The sequence below is a fragment of the Nansenia antarctica genome (genome assembly GCF_963989245.1).
Source record: "Nansenia antarctica genome assembly, chromosome: 13".
In the NCBI taxonomy this organism is placed as follows: Eukaryota; Metazoa; Chordata; class Actinopteri; order Argentiniformes; family Microstomatidae; genus Nansenia; species Nansenia antarctica.
In genome coordinates, this window is record NC_137683.1 from 8231429 (window position 1) to 8247404 (window position 15976).

General features: G+C 44.7%; 1 protein-coding gene across 1 annotated transcript; it reads right to left on the reverse strand.

The window, feature by feature from the left end:
* Positions 1–11811: 11811 nt before the first annotated feature.
* LOC308169304 (uncharacterized protein) lies at positions 11812–14594 on the reverse strand (the record flags this gene model as incomplete). Its single annotated transcript, XM_080543990.1, has 6 exons — positions 11812–12048; positions 12412–12559; positions 12719–12912; positions 12992–13120; positions 14323–14382; positions 14541–14594. The coding sequence occupies 6 exons, from the start codon at positions 14592–14594 to the stop codon at positions 11812–11814; spliced, it is 822 nt and encodes a 273-aa protein (XP_080400116.1).
* Between the last annotated feature and the right edge of the window lie 1382 nt (positions 14595–15976).

Sequence of the window (15976 nt, forward strand, 5' to 3'; positions counted from 1 at the left end):
GTTCATTTATTCTGTAGAAAACAGTGCATCAATTTCTGGACACGGGACTTGCAGGGTCATCGAGCTACATTCGCATCAGTGGTTAAGAATGAACTGAGCATACAGTAGTCACTCATACTACACAAATTATAACAATAATATGAAACAAAAATACAAAATGTGTAGACTACATAAATCTTCACTTGTGTGATCATATAGTGGTATTCATTTAACAACAACAACAAGAAATCATAACATCCAAATGCATGGAAAAACCCCGCACTTGGAATACGCATGCGCACCACGTGCAACAATGGCTGCAACCTGACTGCTAGGTAAGCCGCGAGCGTGTTGCAAACTAGCGAGGTGGAAGACCCAACCTCATACAATACGGTCTACTAACAGAACAACAGATATATAATAACACAACAATAATAATATTACCTGTAGAAAACAGTGCATCAATTTCTGGACACGGGACTTGCAGGGTCATCGAGCTACATTCTAAAATGATGTTACACACGGACATTCACGTTAGCGCCATCATTGTTAACAACAGAAAACTCACATTAACAAACTTGTGATATGTTCCAAACTAACATACTATGAATGGGAAACTCAAAACAGCTATCTTACTTATCAAACATTCAAATAAAACATAGGTACATTAATAATCTCTTAAATTATATGCGATCTCAGACCCTGCAGAAAACATGACCTTACCGCATCAGTGGTTAAGAATGAACTGAGGGAGATCACGTTACGTCCCGTGCAATTGCACTGTCCAGCTATATTTACACAGCATCCGGGTCACGGACACAGCATCCGGGTCACGGACACAGCATCCGGGTCACGGACACACCCCGGGTATACCACGTCATTAAACCCCTAGAGGGCGCAGTTTATACCTATTTTAGCTATAATTGAACTTGACCTTTCTACTCCGTTACATACACCCCCCTTAAATTATACTAAAATGGGGCAACAGCATGAAAACCGGAGGACAGTAAAAAAAACAGGAGCGAAAAAACAAACAAATGACAAAACAAAAAAACAACGTGGATCTCGAGCACTGATGTACCAAAACTCAACATTATAAATTCTTCCATAAGAAGTGTGTAAGGACAGATTGGTACCAAAACCCGTACTTATCACAGAGGAGAAAGAGATGCCATCTACATCCCACAGTTGTACATAACTTTGCCCTTACAAGAGGATCTCATGACTCTAGGTCACGACTCAGACCAGAAGCAAAATAAATAAAGAAAAAAAACTGGATGCACTACGCCCCTACATAGACGCCGCAATGAAACTAAATGCAGAACTTATGAAAGGCTCAGTACTCCCTTTAAGCATCTGCCCTGACATCTCACAAATAAGCCTATTTGGGTTCCTAACACTCCTCCCACATCTCGTGACAACTGATGGAACTTGAGCACTCTGTGAACGTGTGCAAACTACCTGCTCCGGCTCAACCTCAACTAGAATTGGAAGGTCACCATGGGCATCACATCTAGCTTCAGGTGAGTGTACTGTGTCACATACTGTGTCAGGGGGATAATCAGTGTGGCAGTCAGGTACAGAGTCATCAGGAACACTATCCAGCAACTCATCTGGTCGGTCTTCCTTCGAGGCACTCGGCACGGGCATAGTCCCTCCGTTGACTTCTTCCTCATGGATGCTCTCTGCCCCCGCGTGCTCAGGCGACTCCAAGACCCAGTCCCTGGTGCGCAACCGAGAGGCCTCTTCAACATCAGAGGTGACAGAGCCCTGAACACTGGCACAGGAAGCTATAGACTGCGACTCCTCTAGGGATGCCGGGTTCCCATCTTGTTCCGGAACTGTCAAGAAGTCAACCGGAAGCAGCATGTTCCTGTGTACAACCTTCTCTCTATTCGTGACAACATCTCTGATCCTGTACACGTTGATGTCCGATCTCACAGACACCACATCGAAAGGAGTTGATTCCCACCGGTCTGCGATCTTCCTCTTCCCTCTCTCACCTCGATTGGCAAGTAGCACTTTGTCCCCAACACCCAACGGCAGTCCTCTGACCTTCCGGTTGTACAGTTTGGCGTGACGATCTTGTTCCCTGATGGCATTCCTTTGAGCGATCTGTGCTGCTTCAGAAAGATCTCTCCTCAGATGTTGCACAAACTCATGACGACTGACAACGGCATCATCCTCCAGCACATGATGAAACATGACATCCACGGGCAGCCGTGGGACCCGTCCGAACATCAGGTAGAATGGCGCGAAGCCCGTGGTCTCATGCACAGTGGAGTTGTAGCAGAAGGTCAGTGTCTGGAGCATCTGTGGCCACCTGGACTTGCTCAGTGGAGGGAGGGCCCTTATCATGCCCCCGAGGGTCCTGTTGAACCTCTCTGTGACGCCGTTGCCCATGGGGTGGTATGGAGTCGTATGGGACTTATGCACACCTGCCATCTCTAGTAGATCTTTTAGAAGCCGACTCTCAAAGTTAGCTCCCTGATCCGAATGGATTCTTTTGGGGAACCCATATATGCAAAAAAACTTGTCCCATAGACAGCGGGCAACTTGTTTCGCAGTCTGGTTCCGACAGGGGAAGGCAAGAGCTACTTTAGAAAAATGGTCCGTAACAACAAGAACATCAATGGTCTTCTTGTCGCTCTGCTCTGCGGTCCAAAAATCGATGCACACTAAGTCCATAGGAGCTGAAGTGCGGATGCTCTCAAGAGGTGCTCGGGCGTGTGGTTCAGGAGTCTTCCCCAAAATACATCTCTGACAGTGCTTCACGTGATTCTCAACATCCCTCTGCATGCCTGTCCAGAAGAATCGTTCACTGGCCAGAGAGGATGATCTTGAGCGACCCTGGTGGCCAGCAGCATCGTGGACTCCATGCAAGACTTGTCGCTTCAGAGCTTCTGGAGTGACGAACTGAAAGATCCTCTTGTCCCTGATGCGGTCTCTCTTCACACGGTAGAGGAGTCCACTACGCACTCTCAACTTCTTCCAGTGTTTCAACAGCCTGAGCACACAGCTAGACTCAGCTGTTCTCTCGTGTGCATTTGGTTTCCTATGTCGCTGCATATAAAAGAGAACCCTGCTCACTACAGCATCTTGTTGCTGGAGATTGTGTAATTGACTCTGTGGGATGGCGATGGAAGGGTCTTCCTCGGGCAATTGCAAATACTCCGGATTAATGTAGGGCAGCTGAGAAACACCCCCAGTACGATGGACGTCCATGACAGCAGACACCTCCTCAGCACTAATGGCACCTCCAGAAGACTCAGGACTCAGGACCTCATCTGTGTCGACATCAGTGTGCTGAACACCTTGACAGTTGGTAGTCAGCCGGAAAGCGTCCTGCACCGTACCAGCCACTACTCCATTCACCTGATCCAGCAAGGACAGGTAAGGCTCCCTCACCAGGCGATGGCTCACACAGGACTTAGCAAATGGCTCACGGCTCAGCGCATCAGCGACTATGTTCCTAGGCCCTGGGATATAATTCAGATCGAAATCATATGCAGCAAGTTTGGCCACCCACCTCTGTTCGCATGCATCTAACTTGGGCTTCGTTAGGATGTAGGTCAAGGGGTTGTTATCCGACCACGCTGTGAAATGCACTCCCTTCAGCCAGTGGGAAAACTTCTCGCATACAGCCCACTTCAATGCCAGGAACTCAAGTCGGTGAGCTGGATAGTTCAACTGAGCATGTGACAGCGTCCTACTAGCGAAGGCAACTGGTCTTGCAACTTTATCACCAGGCTGGAGCTGAGAGATGACGGCGCCAATCCCATCGAATGAAGCATCCACTGCTAGGATAAATGGCTTTGCGAAATCAGGATGGGCCAGGGTTACAGAATGCAGGAGATCGCGCTTCAATGTCTCGAAAGCATCCCTACACTCGGGCGTCCAGTCAGCTGGTTTGAGCTTTACAAGATTGTGACATTTCTTCACTGGTTTTCTCCCTCTGCGTGCCTTTTCTCCAGCGTTCTGTCCAGAGAGAAGCTTGAATAGGGGTCTGGCCTTAGAGGAACAATCTTCAATGAAGTGCTGATAGTAAAGCATCATGCCCAAGAAGGACCTAATCTTCTTCTGTGAAGGAGACACCCCATCACTGTCCATCAGATCGGATACCTGTACTTGGCTAATGGCTTCAACCTTTCCAGGGCCGTCTGCACTCCTGACTCATTGATGATATGGCCGAGAAACCGTACTGATTTCCGCAGAAGATAGCACTTCTTTGGAGCCAATTTGAGATTGTTGTACTTCAAACGAGAGAAAACCATCTCTAGACGCTCGAGTGCCAACTGTTCTGTAGGAGCGAAGACCATAACATCGTCTAGGTAGCACAATAGACTGGTGAAATTCTGATCCCCAAAGATCGAGAGCATCATCCGCATGAATGTAGCCGGGCTGTTGGACAACCCTTGAGGCATCCGGTTATATTCATGCAGGCCAAAGGGAGAGGAGAACGCAGTGTATTTCTTGTGGTCCTCATGTAAAGGCACGTTGTAGAAACCAGAGGTAAGGTCCATTGTGGAGAAGTAGGCATTACCACCTAGTGCAGCCAGCGCGTCAGCCTGATGAGGCAGCGGATGTGCGTCTTTCGTTGTCCTCGCATTAAGCCATCTGAAGTCCGTACAGATGCGCAATCCTCCATCCTTCTTCCACACAAGAACCAAGGGCGAGGCATATTCGCTGTTGGACTTACGAATTATGCCCTTCTCCTCCATGTCGTTGATGGCAGACCTCAGCTTCTCGTAGTGGTTCGGTGGCACTCTGCGGTAGGGCAGGCGAAATGGCCTCTCGTCCACCAGATGTATCTTGTGCACGAAGTCAGACGCCTCACCACAGTCCAACTTGTGGCGTGAAAAGATTGACTCGTATTTCACAACAAGCTGACAAAGCTTCTCTCTCCACAGGTCAGAGACTTCACACGCGTCCAAGTCTAGGTCGCGTAGACCAAGTTCCTCCAGTGCCTTTCTGATGTCTTCTTTGGGCCTTGCTACAGACTCACCAGTCACAGATTGTGGGGAAGACTGAATGTGGTCGGGCGGGGACAGATCTTCAGCGGCAATGCAGGGGAACACGTCCGCCAATTTGGTGTTTCGCTTCAGCACTACCGGCTCACCAGTGGGATTCACAACCTTCATAGGCAGCCATCGGTCGCCCCACATCGGCGTAACAACTCTGCCAACCAGAACTTTATTCGGTCTGCATCTGGACTGAGTTGGTTCCACAACCACCGTACTGCCCTCTGATATAGGTGCCGACACAGGGAGTCTGCCCCATACAAGATGCTCACTATTTGGCTGTAGCACCACACACTGTTGTAGCTTCAGTGTGCCAACCTTCTCAGGCACTGTCTCACCCCTCCATCTCTCTGTATTGGAAAGGAGAGAGAAGAAGTGATGACAGTCCCCATCACTGCCACCACCATGTTCAGATATCAGCCGCCAATAGCTGTCAGTCTTCCTCATCAACTCTAGGATTTTCTTGATGGCATTACTGCCTAGTATCATGTCATCGGTCTGTCCAGGCACCACAAGCATTGGGATGACCATCTTGCAGTCATACACCACCACATCGACATTGTATATTGCCTTAGGTACAACTCGGTGACCACCACATCCTATGATAATGACATCATCAGCGGGGCATCCTCTCAGATCAGGGTTACGCTGCAAGAGACGCGCCTCCGCAGCCTCGCTAAGCGTGCATGCCATAGAACCACTGTCTATCATCGCTCTAAGAGAGACATCTGCAGCGGAGACAGTGGTGTAGAATAAACTATCAGACCTTTGGACTCGGTGTAGACCTTGAAATACTACTGTTTTGTTCGAAGGCGCTCTGGAGATGAATGACTTGTATGTTGACTCACAATCAGCCATTTCATCATTGGGAGAGATATCAACAGGATCTGCACAGTCCTCCCTTGAATGCAGATCTATAAGTTTCCCTGCTGCGCCGACTGGGCACGCCCCTGCATCGGACACTTGGATCTGGGGTGTCCAGGCGAATGGCACTGGAAGCAGAGCCTCTGGTCACGGCAGTGAGTCCAAGCAGAGTGTCTAGCGTCGCCACACACAGCACACGGCAGGTTATTCAGACCCTCAATCCTGGGGGGGCTGGGTCTATACTGCTTGTTTGACATGTCCCTAGCAGGAGCAGACTTCTCCACTAGGACTTTCTCTAGCATTGAGATGATACGTTCAAAGGCCTCTGCCCCCTTGTCTGGGCGAGTATCCTGTTTTTCAGGTGAACACATATCAGTGCCTGACATCTCAACTCTTTTCACTAGCACACCCTCACTGGGCCTTTTACTCACGGCTGCGGCAACACCGTTCGAGCACACCTGAGTGTGGAACTCGTCAAGTACATCTTGGACCTCTACAGCAGTCCACTTATCGATCGTCTTTGATCTGAAAGTCATGGCAAGCTCTTTGGATGGACAGTTCCTGATGAACATACGTGTCACCTCCAGGAGAGGGCACTCAAGTGTTTTACCTTGTTCTTTGAGGCGATCAGTGGCAACATCTGCAGCTTGATTGAGGCGTAGCCAGTAGTCATACGCATCCTCACCACTCTTCGGCAGCGTGGTGTAGAAGTCGGCTAGGGGGATAGGTGAACAGGGAACAGCAGCGAAATGCTTACGTAGAAGACCATAGATGGCCTCTGGGTTTTCAGCGACATTAATGCCACTGCTCCTCGTCCCATACTTCACTACATCCTTAGCCCTGCCCCTGAGTTGGGTGAATATTTCTTCCGCCTGCTGATCTGCTCTGATGTTCGCCTTTTTCACATAACTCCTCATTATGTCTTCCCACTCACGCACATTCACTGCGTCCTTATCATCCCCTCTGAACGTTGGAGGCTCCTTCACCCTCCTGTGAGGTACCAACTGGACTTGGGACAGGTCTAGACTCTGGGTGGATGTATCAGTGGGCGTGGTCTGTGCATGCGCAGTGCTAAGAGGAGGTAGCGTTGAGTCAAGGCGTGCAAGTATGCTATCTGCCAGCTGTAGACCAACATCTCTAATTATGTCACTCATCTGGCTCACTACATTAGGTAACTGGAAAGCAGAGATTGGGGATGGGGCATCACTGACCCGTGTGCTCGGTGCATGATCAATGTCGTGGCTCTGAGAAGGAACTGTGTCCCCACTAACTGAAAGGGCCCCAGCAGCATCCTGACTACCCACAACATGAACATCACCCCCCTGAACAGGACTATCATAACTCAACACTGGAATCCCCCTACCTCCACTGAGGAGGATCGCTCTACCCCTCCCAATGCTACTGCTTAGTGGCGTACTGAAACATCCTGGTCTGTGGCTCATGTTGAATTACAATTCAAGAAAACAGTACTATACAGACTAATCAGATAAAAGACCAGTAAAGAAAAATGTCACCAAAACAGCAATAAAACTAAAATAAATCACAGATCACATTCATTAATTCAACAATCCATTTGTGCATAACATCACCGAATGAACTGAGTGAAACCATACGCCGCCCACCAGACAGCACGCAGGAGCGGTCCAGCAGAGTGATCCAGCAGAGTGGTCCCGGGTCAAGGTGAAGAGTTGACTTCAGGTCCACAGGTCACGGCACCAATGTGACGGGGTGTATCTTTTCATGAATCACTCTCAGCTGGATGGCTCACGTTCATTTATTCTGTAGAAAACAGTGCATCAATTTCTGGACACGGGACTTGCAGGGTCATCGAGCTACATTCGCATCAGTGGTTAAGAATGAACTGAGCATACAGTAGTCACTCATACTACACAAATTATAACAATAATATGAAACAAAAATACAAAATGTGTAGACTACATAAATCTTCATTTGTGTGATCATATAGTGGTATTCATTTAAACAACAACAACAAGAAATCATAACATCCAAATGCATGGAAAAACCCCGCACTTGGAATACGCATGCGCACCACGTGCAACAATGGCTGCAACCTGACTGCTAGGTAAGCCGCGAGCGTGTTGCAAACTAGCGAGGTGGAAGACCCAACCTCATACAATACGGTCTACTAACAGAACAACAGATATATAATAACACAACAATAATAATATTACCTGTAGAAAACAGTGCATCAATTTCTGGACACGGGACTTGCAGGGTCATCGAGCTACATTCTAAAATGATGTTACACACGGACATTCACGTTAGCGTCATCATTGTTAACAACAGAAAACTCACATTAACAAACTTGTGATATGTTCCAAACTAACATACTATGAATGGGAAACTCAAAACAGCTATCTTACTTATCAAACATTCAAATAAAACATAGGTACATTAATAATCTCTTAAATTATATGCGATCTCAGACCCTGCAGAAAACATGACCTTACCGCATCAGTGGTTAAGAATGAACTGAGGGAGATCACGTTACGCCCCGTGCAATTGCACTGTCCAGCTATATTTACACAGCATCCGGGTCACGGACACAGCATCCGGGTCACGGACACAGCATCCGGGTCACGGACACAGCATCCGGGTCACGGACACACCCCGGGTATACCACGTCATTAAACCCCTAGAGGGCGCAGTTTATACCTATTTTAGCTATAATTGAACTTGACCTTTCTACTCCGTTACATATGTAATTGTAATTGTGTGTCCCCATAAACCAAGTAAGCATAAAAACCCATATACAAACAAAAAGGACAGCAATTTAGAAGGAATATCACAAATATGTTTCTTTTATTTGAGGTATATGCTGTGTGCTACACTATGTGCTAGGGTCTGTATGTCAGTGTGCTATACTATGTGTAGGCCTATATGTTGGTATGTAAGCTGGTGTGTACGTGTGTGTATGTGTGTGTGTGTGTGTGTATGCAAAACAAAAATAACAATCAAGTTGAAACAAACACAAACCTTACTACAATCAATGAAAAATAATAAAGAAAGTCCAGAGTTCTAGATTCACAGTTTGAGGATTACCAAGCGCTTGGGTTTTGTTGGTGCACATATGAAAGAAAAATAAGTCTGTGGTATCAATGATACGGCAACTCCCAATTAGAATAGAATGGTGGAGGTGAAGCAGATGCGGTTGAGTTGTAAGATGAGTTGGGTTGCCGCGTTGCACACACAGACTCAGTCCTGATGGCGGCAATGTTGATAACAATCCTCTGATTCAGTCTAGGGTACAAGTTGCTGCTCCGGTAGCAGGCAGAACGGTCCGTGCAAATATTGTCAGTTCGATATTCCTTTTGAAAACGAAAACGGATTGACTTATCAGCTCGATATTCCTTTTGAAAACGAAGACGGCGTGAGTATAACAGCAGTTGATTTTCTATTTCCAGAACATAAACAAGAACAGAGATGATCACGTGTATGTTTTGTCAATTCCATTTTCCTTTTGAAAACGAAAACGGATTGACTTGTCAGTGACGTAGGTGGGCGTTGACAAGGAGGGGGTTTGTTCGAGGTGTTAACGTTACTTTGGGTGTTTTTGTGTGGATTAATTTAGCTTTATTTCTGCTATGTAAACTACTTCCTTATGAATAAATACGTTAGATTATACGCTATAGTGTTATATGTATTCATAATAGAGGTGTTAACGTTACTTTGGGTGTTTTGGTGTGGATTAATTTAGCTTTAACAAGCACCATGGCTTGGACGCAATGATTAACAATGATAGCTAGAAACCGTATTAACCTTATGTAGGCTCAATATGCCAAGTCAATAACAATAATAATTATAATAATAATAATAATAATAATAATAATAATAATAATAATAATGCCAAGTCAATAACATTCCAGCTGAACCTTCTAATGTCTTAACGTCTGCCTCTGTGTGGTCTATATTTTCAGACAACCACCAATCTCTCCTCACTACACTGTCTGAGGCCCCATCTATCATAGGGGTTAGACTCCTAACCCTGTCTGCAAGTGGACTCTGAAGGTCCTGTGTAAAGGTGAGACATGGAGAAAGGCATGGACACACACAGGCAAACACACACACACTCACATGATTGCATACACAATGTTTACATTTGTAAAGCACTAATGTCTATTCCATGAAGATAAGAGTCTGAGGAGGGAATCATCATCAATGCTTCTCTCCTCTGCTTGTCTGACAGCTCCCAATAGCAGGTCATGTGGTGCAGAGGATTCAGGTGAAGAACAGTCACAAGCAGAGCTGTAGATCATCAGCAGCAGCCAAGGGAGAGCCTTCTTCTTCCTCCATCTCTCGCAGAGCAGAGCAGAATGGCTACTCTTATTCTCAATAAGTCTTTGAAATAATAATAATAATTATAATAATTATATAATTAATAATAATTATAATAATAAGCCTTTGAAAGTAATCATGAAGTTCACATCCCACTGGGCAAACCATGTAATATTAAGAATTTCCATCGAGCTGTACTCTCACACCAGATTACTTTTATTTGACTATTACTCACCACAAAAGCATTCATACATCGTTTTTCATTTGAACTCAGCATTTACTTGAATATATTTTGTTTGCAATCTTATTTATTGCAATTTCATCTGTTGTAGTGTGGGAAATGTAGTTCATGTTTAATTCACATTACATGGGACCCCTCACCTTGGTCACAATCTCTTTGATTCTCCACCATTGAGATAAAGGAATTCAGAGTATGTATAAACTACCATGGCAATAAACTGATTCTGATTTAAGCTTGTAGGCTGCAGTTTTTCAGACAACCTGCTACACTAGGCTATGGCTAGTGCACTCTTACGCTAAGTAGTGTGTAGTAATGTATGTAAATGTGACACAGGCCAATGAAAAGTGCTACCTGTAGGCAAAATCATTTTTCTGTTTTTTACATGTGCTTAAACTACAGATTGTAAGCTTTCAAATTATGCATCATACATTGAAATCGGAAACAAATTGAAGACGACATGAGTATTTGAAAGTTGCTACACCGGAAATCACTAAGCACATAAAATCCCCATCAAAGATAATGAATCCCCATCAAACAACAAGAAACGAAGTCATTGTGTTATAGATTACACTTATTTAATTAACGTAAAACTGTTCGGAAAAATAACGAGTGGGTACTTCACATCTTCGAGTTGAATGTTAGCTAAAAAAACGAAAATCTGAAAAGAAAAAAAAAAAACTTTAAAGACGAATTTGCCCAGAAACACCAGCAGCAGTCACAAATGTATAATAAATCCACTTTTTTTTTTACAGAGTAATGTATTTTATTTATTCAGTAGGTGGATGACCTCCAGCACCTCTGATAGCCCAGTAACTGTAACAATTTTGTCTGATTATGGCAGACCTAAGTGCGGGCTCGTTTCCATGGCCTGGTTCACACAGGCCTGGCAGCCAATCAGGTTTCATGGTCATGTTTTGTGCATGCACACAAACACACACAAACACACACACTCCCCCTTCAAGCCCATCTCCTTGTACTACTTATAAGCTTAAGTACAGCCTCCTGAAATGGAGCATAATCTCCATTAACAGTATGGTTGAAAAGCAGAGAGATGTCGGGAAACTGTTCTCTGAATTCTTCCTCAGCATGCAGTCTCTGGTCGTCTCTGGAGAAAGGCTCTGCCCCAAACACTGATGCTCGCTTCAGTATTGAGCCCACATCTTGCTGGTACATCTGGGCAGCACCTTCTCCATTTGGCAGCAGGTCAGGATTGATCCTTTTCTGGCATCCTCCTCCTGCCAACTGATTTGGAACACCCTTGCCTGCAGAGCAATACCGTATGTACTGATTAGGATAATATCGCATTCCAAACATTCACTCTATTCATTTTTCCATAGACTATGGACTGGGCACAACTAGGGGATACAGTATTCTATAGATGTCTAGGAAGATCTATACTGTACATGTTACTCATGCTGATGTGATGTGTGAATATAATCCACCTGGAATTGGATGCGCATTCCATGACTGGACAACTCTATCCAGGCCTATTTTGCTGACTTGACAGGTGAGGTTCGAGATGCAGTATTGGACCAGAGAATCGTTCATGTCAATGATGTCCTCATTCACCATGTTGACCAGAGCCTGTTTCAATGGGTAATTAACCCGGTTGTTGACCTCTGGCCACATCCTTTCTACTTTGTGATTCTGAAAGAAAACATTGTTTCACATACATTTCATATTTTTACACAATTCAATTCAAAAGAAAAAAATTAATTAATTGGACAAAACAAAGTAAGCAAAAAGGTTTAAGAACCGCTTTACAGTATATCACATATGGTATACTTAAAACAACAAGGATTATGAATCACGGTATACTTATTGATGATATACTTGTTGATGAAACAAGTATACTTGTTGATAGACTATGGACTGGGCACAGCCAGGGGATAAAGTATTCTATATATGTCTAGGAAGATCTATACTGTACATGTACCTGTTTGATGAAACAAGTATACCAAATACAAGAGAAATCAGAAAAGTATGTGCGGAACATGAAAATAAACATACTTTTGTGGACGGGGTTTGGCGGTATGGTGGCCTTTCGGTGTTGTGGCGGTGTTGGCATAGCTTTTCTTGCATATACAAGGTTAAGTAGAACTCTTTACCATGGTCTACTCTTACGGTGTCCCACATTCCCTCAGTGACAACAGCCTGCCTGTAAAACACCATGAATCACTAGAGTTGCATGTATAAAGGATTACATAACACCAAACACAGCACTATACTGTATTGCTGTTTCATTTTTACATTTTTTGTTTTTGCCTAAAATAAAATGCATTTTAGTAGCCTACTATACAGAAATGTAGGTGTTTACCTGTAAACATCTTCATAGATGATAAGATTGTTTTTGACAGGCATGGTTGCATGGCCAACAATCTTGGAGCTATAGCCATCCACTGCCAAAACATGTGTCACACCAAACATCACCAACTTTTCGTTCTGGTCTAAGTGCAGTTTATGGCCAGTGTATTCCGCATGATACAGCTGGGGATTCAAATTACGGGCACCCTGTACAACAAGCAAAATGTTAGTAATGATATACGTATAATTGATTAATCTACTTATTTAGTGTACATAGCCTACTTACTAGACGACGTGCTTCGTTGTATGGTTGATGGGTATCTCTCAACACCTTTCCGATGCGGCACTCTGCAGCATTTACTCCTTTTGTAGACAGGTACCCCTTCATCATTTTTCTGCCGTATGTTGGACCTGTCTGTAGAATGTGGAGCAAAAAGGCTTGTATTTAAATTGGGGTAATAAAGATGGAGTGGCGACAAACATTGATTGGGAATGGCCTCATTGATCAGTTTTGACAGAATTGTCCCCCCCTGCCCCCGGCGTTGAGCGCACCCCCCCCACCCCCCGTCAACAAAATAACTTTTTGAAAAGTTGGCAGCTCTGATGACAGACTAGGCCTACCTCAAATACGGCTGAAGCAACGGCGCCTTGTAGTTCGACCTTTCTCACTGGCGCCTTTCTTTTCAGGCCGAGTTCGGCACAGAAGCGCAAAATATTGGTTCGGCTGGAACCTCTCTCTACACCGCACTCTACTTGTAGATGTCGCGAAATATCAGAATCTGAAAAACCACTTTCAAACATCTTTGAAATAATGTCAGCAAAGGGCGTCAAATTCGACATTGTTGAAGTAGGAAGCAAGTTTTGGGTGGTAAAATAAAAAAAAAGTTAGGTAGCCAATTGGCATCTTGGACAGAGATCTCTCGAGATCACTCAAGCCGGGACCTTATAAAAACAGCTGGAACACGCGTTCCATTGTCTCCTGTCAGCATGTCAGACGTCAGCTACGTGTTTGTGAAGTCTGGCCAGACAAACAAATTAAATGAAATTGACTGCACCACCAGGAACCTTGCGTTCCTATTCAAGGTTTGTACAGTAGTCCTACATTTGGCAGATTATTAATGCTAGAGCTACAGGCCAGATGCTAAAATTTTACAGGTGATAGGCCTCACTTCATATTGCCCTATATATGTAGAGCCCATATCGGCTCGTGGTATTAGCTTCTCGTAGCGCGTGGTACTGCATACCCTACTTATTACTACTGTCCTTTAATTACCTAATTATTACCTAGTAATTACCTAGTAATTACCTTATTACTACTGTCTATATCTTATTATTACTGTCTATACCTTATTACTACTGTCTATATCTTATTACTACTGTCTATAGTGGGTACAGACAGACAGGGTCAGGGTTAGACAGACAGACAGACAGACAGACAGGCTGTCGGTGTCCCATTGTGGGAAAAGCTACAAAGAACAAGTGTGTGCTTTAACTGTTGTTGTATGATCGCCAATAAGAATGCAATTTTAAATTTAGTGGTTGGATGGGTGATTATTAATAATTAGTAAGCTCGCCAAGATGTTTTTTTAAACACAGTTGACACCAGAGAGTATTCACCTTGTGGATGAAGCGGGGATCACCCTTTTCCCTGAGGAAGGGCGCTTCTGCTCCTATGCCCTGGGTGTGTCAGGAGGAGGTACCTTCAATGTAATGGGGGACAAAGTCCCACCATCCTCCTCACACCTCAGTCCTGCTCCTGTTCCCTCCACTCCCCCCTCTACCTCCACTCTTCACTTTCCTTCCCCTGGCCACTATGGATTTGTATATCCATCTACCTCAACACCCACTGGCCCTCCGACTGCAAGCTCAAGACCTCCCAAAACATACATGCGGTAAGGTTTTTTCAGTAGTCCAAGTCAAACAAAGGCTTTTAATAACAAAATTAGGTGGGCCTTGCTAATAGGTTACAATTTTAATATGAATAATTTTCAGTGGCCATCATGATGGTACCACCAATACTTATTGCACCATCACTCAGCTACATTAGACTGTCTGAAAAAAGTTTAAATGAAGCTGTTAGGCTTAAAGTACTTTCTTGGTGCGTGTGTGGTAACTTTACAGAAAAATATTAGCTGGAGTTGTTGAGGGGGGACGGCTCTATCCCGACAATGTGATCCAGGTCGCATTCGGCCCAAGTGACTCAACGGTCACTCATGTGGCCGAAAAAGCAAAGGCAGCCATGGGGACCACAGAGGACATTGTCCTCACTGACTGCCAGGGATGCCTGATTGTTGACAGTCAGGCTACGCAAGGTAAGTTCTGTAATAGGTAGAGCAGACAGCCTTGTTTGCTATTGCCAGCAGAAAGTGACATAGTGGTGTGTAGTGTAGAGTGAATGATGACATGTCTTAGTGAATGCTGCAGACTTGGTTGAAGACATTGAGGATCAGATCTTACTGAAAGACATTGTTTTCATGATTATTTGTCATTAAGACATTGGCCTCTATATTCGTACCGGGGCTAAGGGCTAAGTCCTAAAGCTGATGCTAGATTGGATCGTCCAGAGGGATGTGGGGGTGGGGGCTCCGCTATGTGTTGCAGTCCCCCCCCCCCAGCATCCCTCTGGACAATCCAACCTAGCATCAACTTTAGGACTTAGCCCTTAGCCCCGGTACGAATATAGAGGCCAATGTCTTAATGAAAGACACTGTTCATGATAAATTAAGATTAGTGCGAATCCATCCAGTTAAGTGCTTGATTTGAAGAGACATTGGCTGGGTTTCCCAAACGAGTTAAGAAGCACTTAACTCCAAAGTACTTCATAACTCCCATGCAAAGGGAAGCTTAAGAAGGGTTCCTTCAGGTTCTTTATCGGGAAACCCAGCCATTGTCATTCCACTCTGTCCAGCGTGCCTCTAATGATTTGACGTGTATTGTACACTCAGATCGATGACTGATGTGTTTAAAATCTCATGTCTTTGCAGGGATCGACTTCTGGAGGTCGAGCTCAAGAAAGATTTTTGCTCTCCCTAAAGAGACATATGAGGAGCTCACCAGAGCTAAGAGGAGGAGGATGGGGTGAGTGTTGCATACTAACATAGTATTTAGTCAAATAAGAGGTATAAGGGATCCACTTGATGGTGTAGTACTTAAAAAAAACATGCTAGATATAAGAACACTCAAGTAGTAATACACTGTACAGTAGTAAAAAGCAAAAATATACTACTTGGTTGCTCCACCCACCATTGTAATGTGTTCTTTATTGTAATGG